Source organism: Anguilla anguilla, chromosome 6 (genome assembly GCF_013347855.1).
Source record: "Anguilla anguilla isolate fAngAng1 chromosome 6, fAngAng1.pri, whole genome shotgun sequence".
NCBI lineage: Eukaryota > Metazoa > Chordata > Actinopteri > Anguilliformes > Anguillidae > Anguilla > Anguilla anguilla.
The window spans coordinates 42,317,625-42,331,514 of NC_049206.1; the positions used below are offsets into that span (position 1 = coordinate 42,317,625).

The 13,890-nt window shown below is 41.2% G+C and overlaps 1 protein-coding gene across 1 annotated transcript; it reads right to left on the reverse strand.

Moving 5' to 3' along the window:
• Positions 1–943: 943 nt before the first annotated feature.
• Positions 944–9,128, reverse strand: LOC118229272 (basic leucine zipper transcriptional factor ATF-like). The gene is made up of 3 exons (XM_035421112.1): positions 8,201–9,128; positions 5,627–5,731; positions 944–2,934 (listed from the first exon to the last, which is right to left on the reverse strand). The coding sequence occupies exons 1-3, from the start codon at positions 8,264–8,266 to the stop codon at positions 2,728–2,730; spliced, it is 378 nt and encodes a 125-aa protein (XP_035277003.1). The 5' UTR covers positions 8,267–9,128; the 3' UTR covers positions 944–2,727.
• Between the last annotated feature and the right edge of the window lie 4,762 nt (positions 9,129–13,890).

Below are 13,890 nucleotides of genomic sequence, written 5' to 3' on the forward strand. Positions count from 1 at the left end.
CGTGTGTTTGTGAATGCAAGTACTTTAGCGAAATATTTCGTTAAAAGGACGTTTACTCTGTTCACCTCGCCTACTGCCATTCACTCATGAAATTTCGGTAATACTTTAACGTGCGCGGTAGCATATATGGTATGATGGAAATAGCCAACTTGTATGTTAAGTATATTCGAGCCTTAAATGAGTAGGCTACGCGTTTCCTTCACTTGTCTCAGAAATCTCGATATTTCGCAATGTAAAGATAGATCTCATTCAGCTGCGCCCAAGTGAGACGAGATACCAGCATGAGACGAAATTTAACAAAAATAAATAAAATGAAAAAATTCTGAGTGTAAATTTCGTCAAAAATGATTGGGTCTTTATGTTTGCGTTCTGAAAGATCAGCACAGACTACAAATAATCATAGGCAAAATGTGTGAAACGAATTTAGTGTCTTCTGCCGATTTTTTAAAAATCACAGTCATTATCATGCCACGTCACGTGGCATCAATTCACCACACACCAAGTCATCCAAATTCTCATTCCTGGCAACAACAGCCATCATAAACAGTATCTAAAACAGACACGTTGAAACATCCCGTCCTGACGAGCAATTCGATTATACTGATTATGTTCCCTAAATCCAATATCACACCGATGCATTTTAAAGTGCAAGCGCAGCAAATACACAACCTAAACTATAGTAAAAACAAGTGTTAGGCAAGCTGGAAGCAACCAAGGTCCCGCTGACCCTGAATACCTCTGCCCGCATTTCGATGTTGTCATTTGCGAGTTCCCGGCTCGTCGGACGCCTGCTGCGGTAGGCAAAATTGGGGATTCAAGAAAGAAGGTCTGGGTTACAGACTTGCTGTAGCAAATGGTTAATTTGGAAGCTGACTGAGTTACAACTAACACCTCAGGCTGGCACGCGGATTAGGCATCGGTCACTAAAGGCATAGAAACAAAATAAACATTGTATGACTTTATTTCCAAGAGTACAGCACAATCAATCGGTGGTGCCAAATTGTAACAACATCACTACATTCAATAAGTCACGTTATAACAATCAAAATATCAAGGTGGAGGGACAATGAAGCATCTTCATTATTATAATGGCAATGAAAATACGTTCAGAAATCTATGATATTTAGCAGAATAAGGTATTGAAAACCAGTTCCCAGTTACATGAAAACATCCCCTCTTGGTGGACCAGTGTTGCCATTTACCTACGATCAACAACTGGTGAGCGACATCTGGGTTCTGTACTTTGAGCCAATTGAAATATAAATCATTAGTTTGGACCCATTGATTGGGTGAGACATTGAAAACACTTTTTCTATTGCTCATCACTGAAATATAGTTAATAAGTCTTCAGGATCAGTGTTTCTAAATCTTGCAGGACTGAAGTGGATGCCATAGTATCACAGTATTGTCTTCAAAAAGCTTTGGATGGCTCGATCAGATGGAATGACCGTACCATCATAGTGTTGGTAGGACAGTGATAAGTTGGCCATGGCTATCTGGCACACTTTTGCCAAAGTGACTGGTACATTTGCTGGGGGATTAAACTAAAAAACTAAACAAGAGTTTTGCAACAATAATAGTTCCTTCTGACTGCGCAGTCACAATGAAGAAAAAAGCACAACATTTGTTGGTACTGTGTCACTCCTGAAAAGGGATTGCCAACTCCTTTGCTGATATCTTAAAGGGTTTACCCACTCTTATGCTGGTGTTTTATTCTCACATGGCATTGATAACCTCAACAAATAAATATTATATGTTGGAGGTCATACTGTTTACTTTCTTTAAATTCCAAAATAGTGATTTTGCTCACTTTCTGGAAAACGTTGTTTACACAAATCTAAATTGTCATTAATTTGTGCTTAATCCTGAGGTATTTTGTTATATCTCAAATTCCCCCATCATTATTCTTTTACAATGAATGTAGCCTTGCACGATGAACTTAGCCATACAAATTGTATCCACACTGTAAATTTGATAAAGTGTAAAAATAATATGGTAAGCACTATTCAGTAAAATAAAACATTTGAAACAATAAAAGAAAAGGTACACTAGAAATGAGTCATCTCACAGGTAACCAACACTTTAAATTCAGCTCTCATAACTCCCAAAGGACCACTATTAAAATAAATAAAATATTTTGAGTCAAAATGCTTGACATTAAGACATTAAGTATAACAAAAAATATAATTCATAGGGAAGTATTTTAAGAAAGAAATGTTATTTAAGTCTGACACTTTCAATCTAAAATATACCATGTCAGATGAGAAATATCAGACAAATTGACAAATACAAAATCCAAATTTCATTTTCACATTTGACATTCTGAAATTCATTTACGGACAGAAATACCATTCATTTATAAAGTATATTATGTACATTCAAAAACAAGGAAAATGAGCACAAAAGAAAATGCACATGGCTGGGAAAATGCAGACCCAGAATCATACAGGAAATTTTGCTGTAAGGATCTTTCCAGTTGGATAAGTTGTCCATCTGCTCTTCTACAACTGTACAAATATGTGTTATATTTACCATCAGAACTGAACTGCCCAACAGTCAAGCAACATGTCATTTTGACATTTCACACTCAGATGTGGTCATCAGTTTATGAACTTGGTCACCTTTAGTCAAGGATTCTTCAAAGATAGCAGCTCGCTTCAGTCAAAAGCATTTGCATAACCGGTACTGACAAGGAGATGCTCCAGCACTCTTTTCCCTCTCTGGTGGTCAGTGTTGATAGCGTGGAGAGGTCATGTGCGACTGGTGGTAGACCCCGTGGTGGGGGGTGTAGAGGATGTTGGAGGACTGGGGCCCCAGGCCAGGGCACTGAGGTTCATGGTTGCTAAGCACGGTCGTCAGGTACTTGGCTTCTTCTGAGAGCCTCTTCACTTCTTTCCTCAGGGCTGCATTCTCTTTCTCCAAGTTCTCGCTCTCCTTAAAAGACAGGGCTAGGTTTGTTAGAATTAACAGGAATTTCATAGTAGATATGAAATAGGCCATCTATGTGTGTGAAACAAAACTTCTAAAATGACCAGGGGCTTTCTCAACCATTCTACCCCTCATTTGCATACGTGTATGGAGACAAAGCATTCGCTTTCGCTAACGGCAAACAAAGATCATGTGATTGAGGTGTGTTGGTGCCTATTGTTGTGGCCTTTCAAAGGTGTGCTTGATGACTGGGGGAAACAGAGAGTCAGTTTCTCTGGGGATGGATATGTCACCACCAGGCTCACTGTCATCAAGGTACCCCCCACCCCCACAACCCAAGGTTACCCTAGCCAAGTGGCCAAAAACAGGCTTTGTTTTGAAGCTTACTTACTGGTTTTGTTAAAAAAAACTTTGCTTACTAGCGCCAGTGCAGTTGGCTCCAGTATAGGTCTTTCAGCAACCTGTTTCAATATTAGTCAATGATACTAACACAGTCAAAATACAAAGTCAATTATTTTCCCCTGCAAAAATATGTAGTCACAATAGGTATTTTTCTTTGTCTAATGTTGCCCAATGTTCCAGTTTATTGAAATATTGTGTAATTTGGACACTATTTAATAGTTTGTGGATGAATCAGGGACATTTTGCATCACAACCAAGTCACTGCACATTACTGGTGGGGGCCGGTATCTCACTTGCTTGGTGGATGATCCAGACTGGGTCATGTAAGGCACATAAGGGTCCCCCCTTTTCCGTACTGCACAGTCTCTGGCTCCAATTTGTACTACATGGTGGCAAGAAAACTGCACTTGCGCTGTTACAAAACACTTTTTACAAGCCCATGGAAAGTCAGTGGGTAACATCACAGTCACTTTGTCCATATTTTTGTTCTACAGTCTGTGGTCCTGGCTTGTTCGTGGTACACCCCTTACCAGAAATGTTTGACTCTTGCCCCCCTTCCGCCTACTACCATGCCACAGCTCATTTTCATTGTAGAAAAAAAAATAACCTGAACAAGTAAAACTGCTCTGACAGGAAGTGTGTCACCCAGAGGGAAATTTGAGCTTCCTGTTTATCACGGCATAGTGCAGAGACCGAAACCACAGCACACATTAAGCACTCATGCTCTCCACTCTCATTTGAGGCTCGCTCTGGCGCTGCTTGAGTGGACCCTCACCGATAAGTGTGGGTGGAAGATTCTTGAAAGTCATGCAATATGTAGAGATGGGGGGCCCCCGGTCCTCCGAGTTGTCGGTTGTGACATCACTGACAGTGATATGTATTTTCCAATGGAATCATCACTACATAACACAAAGTGTTCACTTAACTCACAAAGCTATAAAGTTTTATTGAATTTTTTTTTAAATATCTCAAATTACATTTCAGGTAGAAGTGGGTACTGGCTAAGAGTTGCGTTTTCGAAGCGTGCCTTTGGATTAGCATGCTAGCTAATGATGCAGCATGTCACATTTTGCCCAGAAGGGACTGGTGCTCACGATTTGAAAACCAGTGCCAAAGTCAGCTGTAAGCATGGGGAAGGCTGTTCCAAGTGCCCAGCACGACAGAAGCCATGGGGATGACACAGACCCACATGGTCCCTCACAGTCTTAGCATAGCACGGATCAGCCCAGGGGCACGTTCTGCTAAGCTTGGTTGGTTATGTTAAAGGGGCTGGTTCAGACATCTTTAATGTAAGCCAAATGACTGGCACATCTGACAAAGAAGCTGCCTTTGGGCTTCAGGTGTCTTACAACAGGCCCCTGGATTCAATGAAAAGAGCCAAGTCATCTTAAAGTCATCTTAAAAAAAACTGCCATTCAAGCATACAGCCCAAGTAAAGTCTGTATTATGGCCCAGATTTAAGCAAATCCACTAAGCCTTTGTAAGAGAATAAAGTCACCTTGTGAAATACTTCTGAGGGGAGATGTTGTTTTCTTTTTACCGTAGTAGGATTAGAATTTTCCCATATGTTGGCAGGTTTGACTGAATACAAGGGTCAGTACTAGACAAGCCTGTTGGCAGAGATTAATTCATAACCAGCAACATCATCAGTGAGCCAGGAGTTCACAGATTGTCCGATTTTTTTTCTAACTTGGTAGAGGACAGTTGGTTCCACCTTCAGCTCTTTATTTTGACAAGCCAATGATGAATAAATCAAAGGCTGTTTTTTGGGATACTTGTAAAATGTACTGCAGATGCAATCAGTCACAGTGAACAGTGCGAGAAACTTGTGTTTATGCTTATCTGACTCTTGCAGGGTGAGTACCGGGAAACTGGGCACCAGTACCAACATCAGCCCCCAGTTCAGTCCATCTGAACCCCCCAACCTGGTTGACAACTAGTAGTGGGTGTTTCGAGAGACTGTTAGGGCAGGAAATATCTTTTTGACTTGACAGCACTGACCATGCGTTCAAGTTAATCAAATGGATCCATATCAGTTACGGTTTTTCTCAACTCAATCATTTATCATTTTGAACTTAAAAACTGCTGAGAATTACATTGACAGACAGACAGGCAGTTAAGGGTGGCCCAGCAAAATAAGCTGGATCTGAGCTCTTAAGTCTCTGTGGACCCCTGTGGATAGGCTATACCTGGCTGTGTCACTGCGCTTATTACTTAGGCCAGTGGGGCCTTGCGGCCTGCATGTCCTCAACCTATCTTGCTGGCTGTGAAATAAGGGGGTGGGTGCGCGCCTCACCAGGTGCAGGCTGTCGGCCTTCTGCATCTGCCTCATCCTGCTCTTCTGGGCTGCGATGCGGTTCTTCTCCCTCCTCAGCACCTTCTTCACATCATCTGAAGGATCCTGGTGACATCAACGGTTAGGGGTCATTATCTACAGGGCCCTACTATTTTAGGAAAAAGACAGGATTTTATATAGATCTATAGTGATATTTTATATAGATATATAGTATAGTGCTCTAATGCACAGAATGCATCTGAAATGCATCACTAGAGCCCCTGCAAAGGACAAGCAGAAACCAAGATGGGCTACAAAGATGTTTCACATAAGTCAGTATCCAGTGTTATATCATCCTCCGGCAATGCTGGTTCATCAGAGCAGCCCATGTTTTCCTTACTGCCCACAGCTCTCTGCTAATGTATCATTGTCAGCTCCTGGAGGCACCACTAAATCCAGCCCTCCCTCACTGACATGCTCAGCGCCTGCGAGGAATCAGTGGTGAGTGGTGAGATTCACAGTGTGATCAGCACCATTTGTATTGTGTTAATATTCACCTCACACACATTAATGCCCTTCTCAACCAACACAGTCACTGGAGTATTCTGTAATTTATATGCATTTACATCCCGCTGCTGTATTATCCAATTTCTTTTATACCTGTCAATTTACCTTTTACTTTAAATGACCCTGAAATGCAGCTGTGTTCTCTGTTGCAGTAACGTTCCCTGGAAGGTCCCAAAATGCCTCTGTAATACACCAGTAATGTTCTCTTAATCCACCTATGCTGGCAACGTGTCGTACCTGTAAAATACTTCCTGAACAAATAATGTGCCCAGAATCACAAAAATCCTGCCAAATTGTTGCCAAGTTTTACAGGGTAGCTAACTTCTGGGCTGTAATTTTATGAGACAGTGTGCCATTTCTCATTAATGGCATGACAGACAAAATAACTTTGACGAGAAGCTCGAGAAGCTCCAGAAGCTCTCTCTGCAGTTCTATGAGCAGTCGGCATGCACTCCGTGGCTTGCAAAGGCATTTCAGAAATATACTACACTGGAGCCAGCAGAAGGGAGGGGCCCGTGTCGGCATTCTTAAGGAGAATGAATGTGGAATTCAAAAGCTGCTGCAGCCGTGATCTTCACAACCACAATGTCCCTGCAATGTACCCAGCCTTCACAACATGCCTCTGGGGCAAGGTGGAGCGGCTGATGCTTCAGGGCTGTCAACAGCTGTCAGTTAGCATCATCCGTTCCAAAACTTCCTCAGAACTCACCTCCTATCCCCATCATGCACTGCACAATCCCCCCCCCCCCCCCCCCCCCCCCAGAAACACACACCACAATGTGAACGGTATCATAATGATTGTACTTTAGGTAACAGGTCATAAGCCTTTCAATTAGATAGCACTAACCAGTGAAGTACCTGTGAACTTTTGAAAAAAAAAAAGCATTTTGCTTTGATTTGGCATCGTTCTACTGTACTATGATGCACCATGTGCATTATGACTATAACAGGCAGTTACATCGAAAATTAACTCCGCTGAAGATAACAGTCACAGAACAGTCCCCTTTGAAGAGCAACTCACAATCTGCAGTAGCAGTGGTGATTTGCTAATACTCTGGAGACAGAAAGCATTGCCACCTTGGCATAGCGAAATGATAATGAACCTTGAACCTGTTTCTGTTTATCATGAATGACAGTATGGTCCATTCCAGCAGAGACCACCCACCAGTCGCTGATTCCTTCTTACTCAAAAATGTTTAACAGTTTAACAAATGTTTAACAACAGGCAATTGGTAGACAGTATTACAGATAACTAGATGGCTAAATGGACTTCACATTAAGTGAACAAAACTATGGCTGTAACTTGTAATGAAGTAAAAAAATAAAAAAAGCAATTATGGTAGGTTAATTTTCACCTTCATTTCCAAGAATGTTAATTATGCAAAGTAAGTAATCAAAAACAGATTTAGAAAGATTATCACATAAAAGTAACTTATTAACCTTCCCTGTTCATAGCTGACCAGTTGCTGCCAACCTTCAGTATAAGTGTTTACAAAACTACTCATTTTATACTGCACAGGAAAATTTCATCCAGACCAATAATAATAATCATCCCTACTCAATATCTGACTCCACGGGCATCATAGCCTGCTACCTTCCAGTTTTCACTGATCTGGGCCAGATGGCCTGTGGTTTGTACAACATCTCAGGCAAGCTGTGCTCTTGATAAGCTGTGCAGAGTCCTCTACCCTCCTGCCACTTTCTAAGCACCTCATGTGCGTTATGATCTGGAGCTCTGTGACCCTACAGAGAACCCAAACTGTGATATCCCTTCAGGTGCGACGCCCAGAGTGAAAAAGAGCGAAGAACTGAGGAACAACACCAGTCATTTCCCACAAGCCTGAGGGAACATCATTGTAACGTTTATTTTAAAAAAAAACTATTTCACGTGTTGCAGAAAGGTGTTCAGTTTGAACACGGCCATCCTGTAGTCCTGGAAACAACCTGTCGGTAGCCTGCAGCGCGGCTGTCATCCTGAGAGCATTCTCAGCTTGCATTGGCTGAGAGAGGAAAGAGAGGGTTTATTACCTGCTTGTTGCCCGGCGACGGGGACTTGGAGTACCTTCTTTCGTTGCTGTCACAACCCTGAGCCATCGCCAGCAGCGTCGCCTAAAACCCCTCGGGGCTCTTCACTTCTGCGTCCTTTGCGTGTGAGTGCGTGTGTGTGTGTGTGTGTGTGTGTGTGCATGTGTGTGTGTGTATGTGTGTGTGTGTGTGTGTGTGTGTACGTGTGTGTGCGTGCGCGTGTGCACACTGAGCTCAGCTTGGCCGTGTACTTAGTGAGTAATAATTCTCTGTCACCGCCTCTCTCTTTCCCTCTCTCTCACTCCCTCTCTCTCTTTCTCTCTTGCACACACACATGCATGCATAACAAGCTTTGTGAGTTTTTATCTCTATTTAATTCACAGCGTCTGATGTGGTTTCTGGTAAACACACAAGAAGTGTCACCCAACTGGAAGTCACATGGGTGGAAACTCGTCACAAAAATACACTTAGTATTTTGAGTTGCTTGAAACTTCTGTTTGGGTTAGAGTGAGAAGATAATCATTTAGCATAATAATCATTTACTATACAGCCATATGAAAATAAATAATAGGCTAATAAGAATGCAAGAGTCAGTATTTCTGTGATATTTCTTGGTATCTATCTACCAGCATTTCATTAATCAGTGCTCTCGGGATAAAATAGCACAGGGCCCAAGGATTCCAGATACACAGCCATAAAACCGGATATTTTCTACAGATGTGTCAGTCGTGAGGGACATGATCCTCTGACCTTTAAACAGAGTAATGTCAGACATGGGTGGTATCTGCCAAGAACAAGGCAGATGAAGTCAGTCGATCGCAGGGGCAGGGGGGAACCAAGCGGTCGCAACTTCCCCATCAAAAACTCAGCAGTGTCATTTACCATACAAGCTACATCTCAATGGGGCATCCAGGATCCCACAACTAACATTTAAAGCAAGTGACTGAGACACCGGCACCCTGCCACAGCACAAGAACATTTCTGATTCTAGGTCACTGGGCACACTGGATACATATTAAGAGATGTCATTTATGAGGCACTTCATAGAGAAGAGGGGAAAATAGCAACAATTGGGTGATTTCTGGCAGCCATTTTGTCCCAGGACACAAAACTGAAAGGTTCCAACGGAGGGGCAAGTTTGTAGACTAAAATAAACTTATAAATAACCTTCTGAATGTCTAAATGCAATGGATTTGCTGAGTTAATGAAGTCACAAAAAATGAGTCACTATGATGTATTTAAATAGACTGTGGTATAAAATATAGCTTCTAATATGCCTTTAAATAAAGCTGCATGGTAAGGAAAATGATATGCTACAGTGTTGTAAAACAGGCTAGCTTCATAAAGAAGGACTGCTATTCATGCTTGCTCTGTTGTTGTTGTGGTTCAGAGTTGTTGTTATCATCTTGAATGTTCTGTGAGTTGGCGTTCAGTGGCATTGGACCAAGATGTCCTTGTGCGCCCATCAGAAAAAAACTGAATTCTGCCTGGTAGCACAGCCCGACCACACACAAACACGTGTGCTGTCAATAAAGACAATTTTAGATCTGACAATTTGCCTGAGGGAAGGAGGCAGATATTTTATGCAAGCTGAATTTGGTTTTGACGGCTCTGTTTACCAAGATTAAACCAAAGCTGCAGAGACAAAGATTGATGGAGCAATGATAGTTAGTAACATTAGGTCCAGTCCACATTTGGCTGAATGACATTTCTGCCAAAAACCCCTGTAAAGAAAGTCCCTTTCAGTTTCTACCCTCCGATAAAATTGGAGTGGGTGGTTTTACATTTTTCAATGGAAATGCGTATTTGAGATGAGAGGACTACCAGAGAACCTCTTATTTTCACGGAAAAATATTTTACATTCACAAACAACACCAGGTCAGGAGTGGTGACAGGAACACGTAGAAGGATAGATTCAGCGAAAATCACAATCTCTTGTAAGTCCACTATGTCTAAATGCATTTTAAGCCAATAGTCATTCAGTCATTTATGATGGCACATTTCACTTAACTTAAATATGTCATATTGTTTCACAATGAGAAGCATATGTCTAGGATTTGAAGTTTTCTGAAGGTGAAAGCATAGTGATGGGAATGTATGGCTGCATTATTCATAGTTGGCAGAGCCATGACACACTGTCAATCACTGGTATGTATGAACTAATTAATGTTCATTTCTTTGCACAGCAAAACCCCACAATGGTCCAAATCAGTGAGCTATTGGTAGAATTTCATATCTCCACTCATTTTGGGGTGCATGTCACCTCACTGTCCCGTCACTGTGAAACAGTACTGTCCCTTGGTAGATGCTACTCATTTCAGACAAGCTGTGCATCCCTGGATGATTCTCTATAGTCTTCAATCCTCATATCACCCCAAAGGCAAAGCAAGTGAGTAGCACTTACTGTAACGATACTACTCCAAATATAGAGGTGCTGCTCAGCAAAAAAAGCCCTGAACTTCACATGTGAAATCCAAAGATAGTAGCTGATGTTAACTGTAAACCAGTGCTCTACAGTGCTGACATTTTAGGAGTATTTGCTCTTGAAAATTGATGTGTGCTGCTAACTGAAAAAAATAATTTAAGAGCGCATCTACTCACTGGAATGTATTCGTTTTATATATTTTAACAAAGGAGCACATGTGCTCCTCGGAAAAAATGTTAGTGCAGTTCCCTGTAAGCTGTTTAACACAAGCCGTAAGAAATTAAACAACCACTTCTTTAAATATTGGAGATATTCAGACATACTCATTTTATGTCCTCCGAAGAGACTGTTGGTACAGCACAGTGGTAGCAACAGGCAGGGTTCAAAACTCTGTTGGTGTTTGTTCTTCCAGTTGAGCTGATGTTCCGTTGTGCGTCAGCGCAGTGTGCCTGGTTGCAATGAATAAACTGATCCTGTTTACCATGACATAATTATCATATTTGATCCTCTGTCTTGCAGAAAACATAACAGGATGTGGCAGGTGGAAAATCACTTTTTCTGTACGAGACTATACAGCTGGATGTGTACGATGATGCAATGGAAATCTTGTCAGAAACATATGTAATTCTACAAGCACATGTGTAAAAATAAATAACTGGAAATCAAAATTACAAAAAAAAATACCATCACATACGTTTGTTCATTATATTAATATTTCTTTTGCAGACATGGTCATCCAAGGCAACCTGTATATTATTTCAAGATATTTCACCTTTTTCCACAAAAAAACAGTGTGATAACAAGAAATATGCCCTTACTCTCACCCACTAACCCCCAAAAGGTCACATCACTTCTTATATTACTAACAGACATCAGCTTATTTCAAATATACAAGCATGTGCATGGTATTTCTGTCTGGTAGCACAAAACAAGATAAGCCATGTCCCACACAAGCCATTGTCCACAATCGTCCTTACAACTTGGTGTAGAGAGTGACTCTTGCTGGCTTCTTTGACTAAGTACACAAGTGAAACCTTTAGAGAAAGCCAGTCAGATGGAAAAGGGGTTACTTAATACCTGAAAACCAGTGCATTGTATGTCTGAACAGTAGTTCATGTGCATGTCATTCAGAAAATGACTATGTTACTCAAAATATAAACTGCAGAATATCTGAGGAACTCCAGAGTCCAATTTCTTTCCGTTTTATTTGGGTGCTTCCAGCAACAATAAATCTGATTACAAAATAGTTCATAGCAAAAAAATAAAATAAAAAAAGACTGGGTCCCTCTGTATTGCACTGCAGCACCTATTCACAGTTGCAATCCCACTACTGAGCAGCACGGTGGCATTGACCAGCTTCGTTTCTGACCTGGGCCGGTTCAACCCCTCCTTAGCTCCTGGGGGAGCCTGGTGGTCCCAGGCTCACCCTGACGCACCATTTACAGCGCAGACACCCGATCGGCATAGTGCACTGCAGCTCAGAACTCCTGAGCACAAACGCCCATCAGCCTCAGCTTTCCTGAACTTGGATTACGGACAGGCACTTACCGCAACCGGAAAAAATCGAGGCGAGATTTTACAGCTTTTCAATCCTGACGTCAGATGAGTCAAACCTGTTTGCCTACCTAAACGGTGTATCAGAGGCCATACTGATTCAACTGTTATTCCGGCACCCAATATTTGCCTCATTATATAATTACTGCATTGCATTCTTCAGGAAAATGTGCACACAACATTCCCTGACTGATAGTTCTAATTAAAAATCTAAATCATAATGACATTGAAAGCTTGTCTATTTTGGGGCCTCAGTGAACTATCCATCTAAATGTCTTCCTTTCTTCCTCCTCTCATCCCTGCTACCTCTCTGTAATATAGCCTACTACCTGTTCTGGGCACATTTTGAGAAGCAAAATATAACAGGTAAAACTGAAATGTTAGTAGGTCCATTTTGAATCCAGTGTATTTATTGCAAAATTATAAACTAATGTACGTAAAAAAAGTAATGTAAGTAAAATAATGCACATACAAACCAGATTCCTCTGAAACCATGCGAAATACTACAATTGTACATATCAGTTACCTATTTATTTAGTTATAATATGATTTAGAATTGAGCATGTCAGGTTTTGGCTATCCAAAATACTCTGAAGACTTTACTGTAAACAGCGACCACCACTGGATTCTGGATGCATTACATACACAAATTTTGCATACACATCATTTAAACTTTTTTTTACCAGTAGGCAATGGAGTGTCACTAAATATAATACATATATAATAGGCACAGGCAAATTATCACCCACTAAATTTTATATTCCAGAAATCAATTAATATGACACTCTGGTTTCCATACAAATAGACTGGGTCCCAGTGCATCTGCAGCAGACTGTTCTGCAGCACGAATTCACAGGCGTGATCCCGCTACTGAGAAGCACAGGGGCTTTGACCTTCTTTGTTTACGACCTGGGCCATATTTACTAAGGATTTGTGGGGCTATTGTAGACACTAACAAAACAACTCGGAGGCTTGCGCTGGTAAAACGAAAAATTTGCATTTTTGGGTTAATAAGTATGTACAATACATGCCTGAAAGTGTGTGGACACCTGACATCCAACAATTCATCCTAAATAATTATTGAGTTGGTCCACGCTTTGCTGCCATAACAATGTCCACTCTTCTGGGAAGACTTTATACTAGATTTTGGAGCATTGCTGCAGGGATTTGCTTTCATTCAGCCTGAAGAGCATTAGTAAGGTCGGGCACTGATCAGGCGATTAGGCCTGGTTTGCAGCTGGCTTTCCAATTGATCCCAAAGGTGTTGGATGGGGTAGAGGTCAATACTTTGTGCAGGCCAGTCAAGTTCTTCCTCACCGTTCTTGATAAATCATTTTTATATGGGTACACTAGCTTTTTGTTGCACATACTAATATGTTTATCAAGGAATCATTTCAATGGTAACGTCAGACCAGCCATATCCTTAGATTATGAAGCATGGGGCTATAATCCTGAAAAAAGACTGTGTAAACATTGACGTACAAGGAACTTTGTAATTTACCATGACGTGAGTTGTGGTAAAGTCCAAATAGATGAGGGAAGCTGCTTTTGTTTGTTTCTTAACACCCAGGTAAACTTTTACAAAGCAAATAGTCAATGTGATGTATGTTTATTATAAATGCCTTGGACCAGGTAACTTTTTCCTTTCAATTAACCACTTGGAGCATGCAGAAGATGAGGCTATTTCAACACAACAAGCAAACTCGTTGAACAC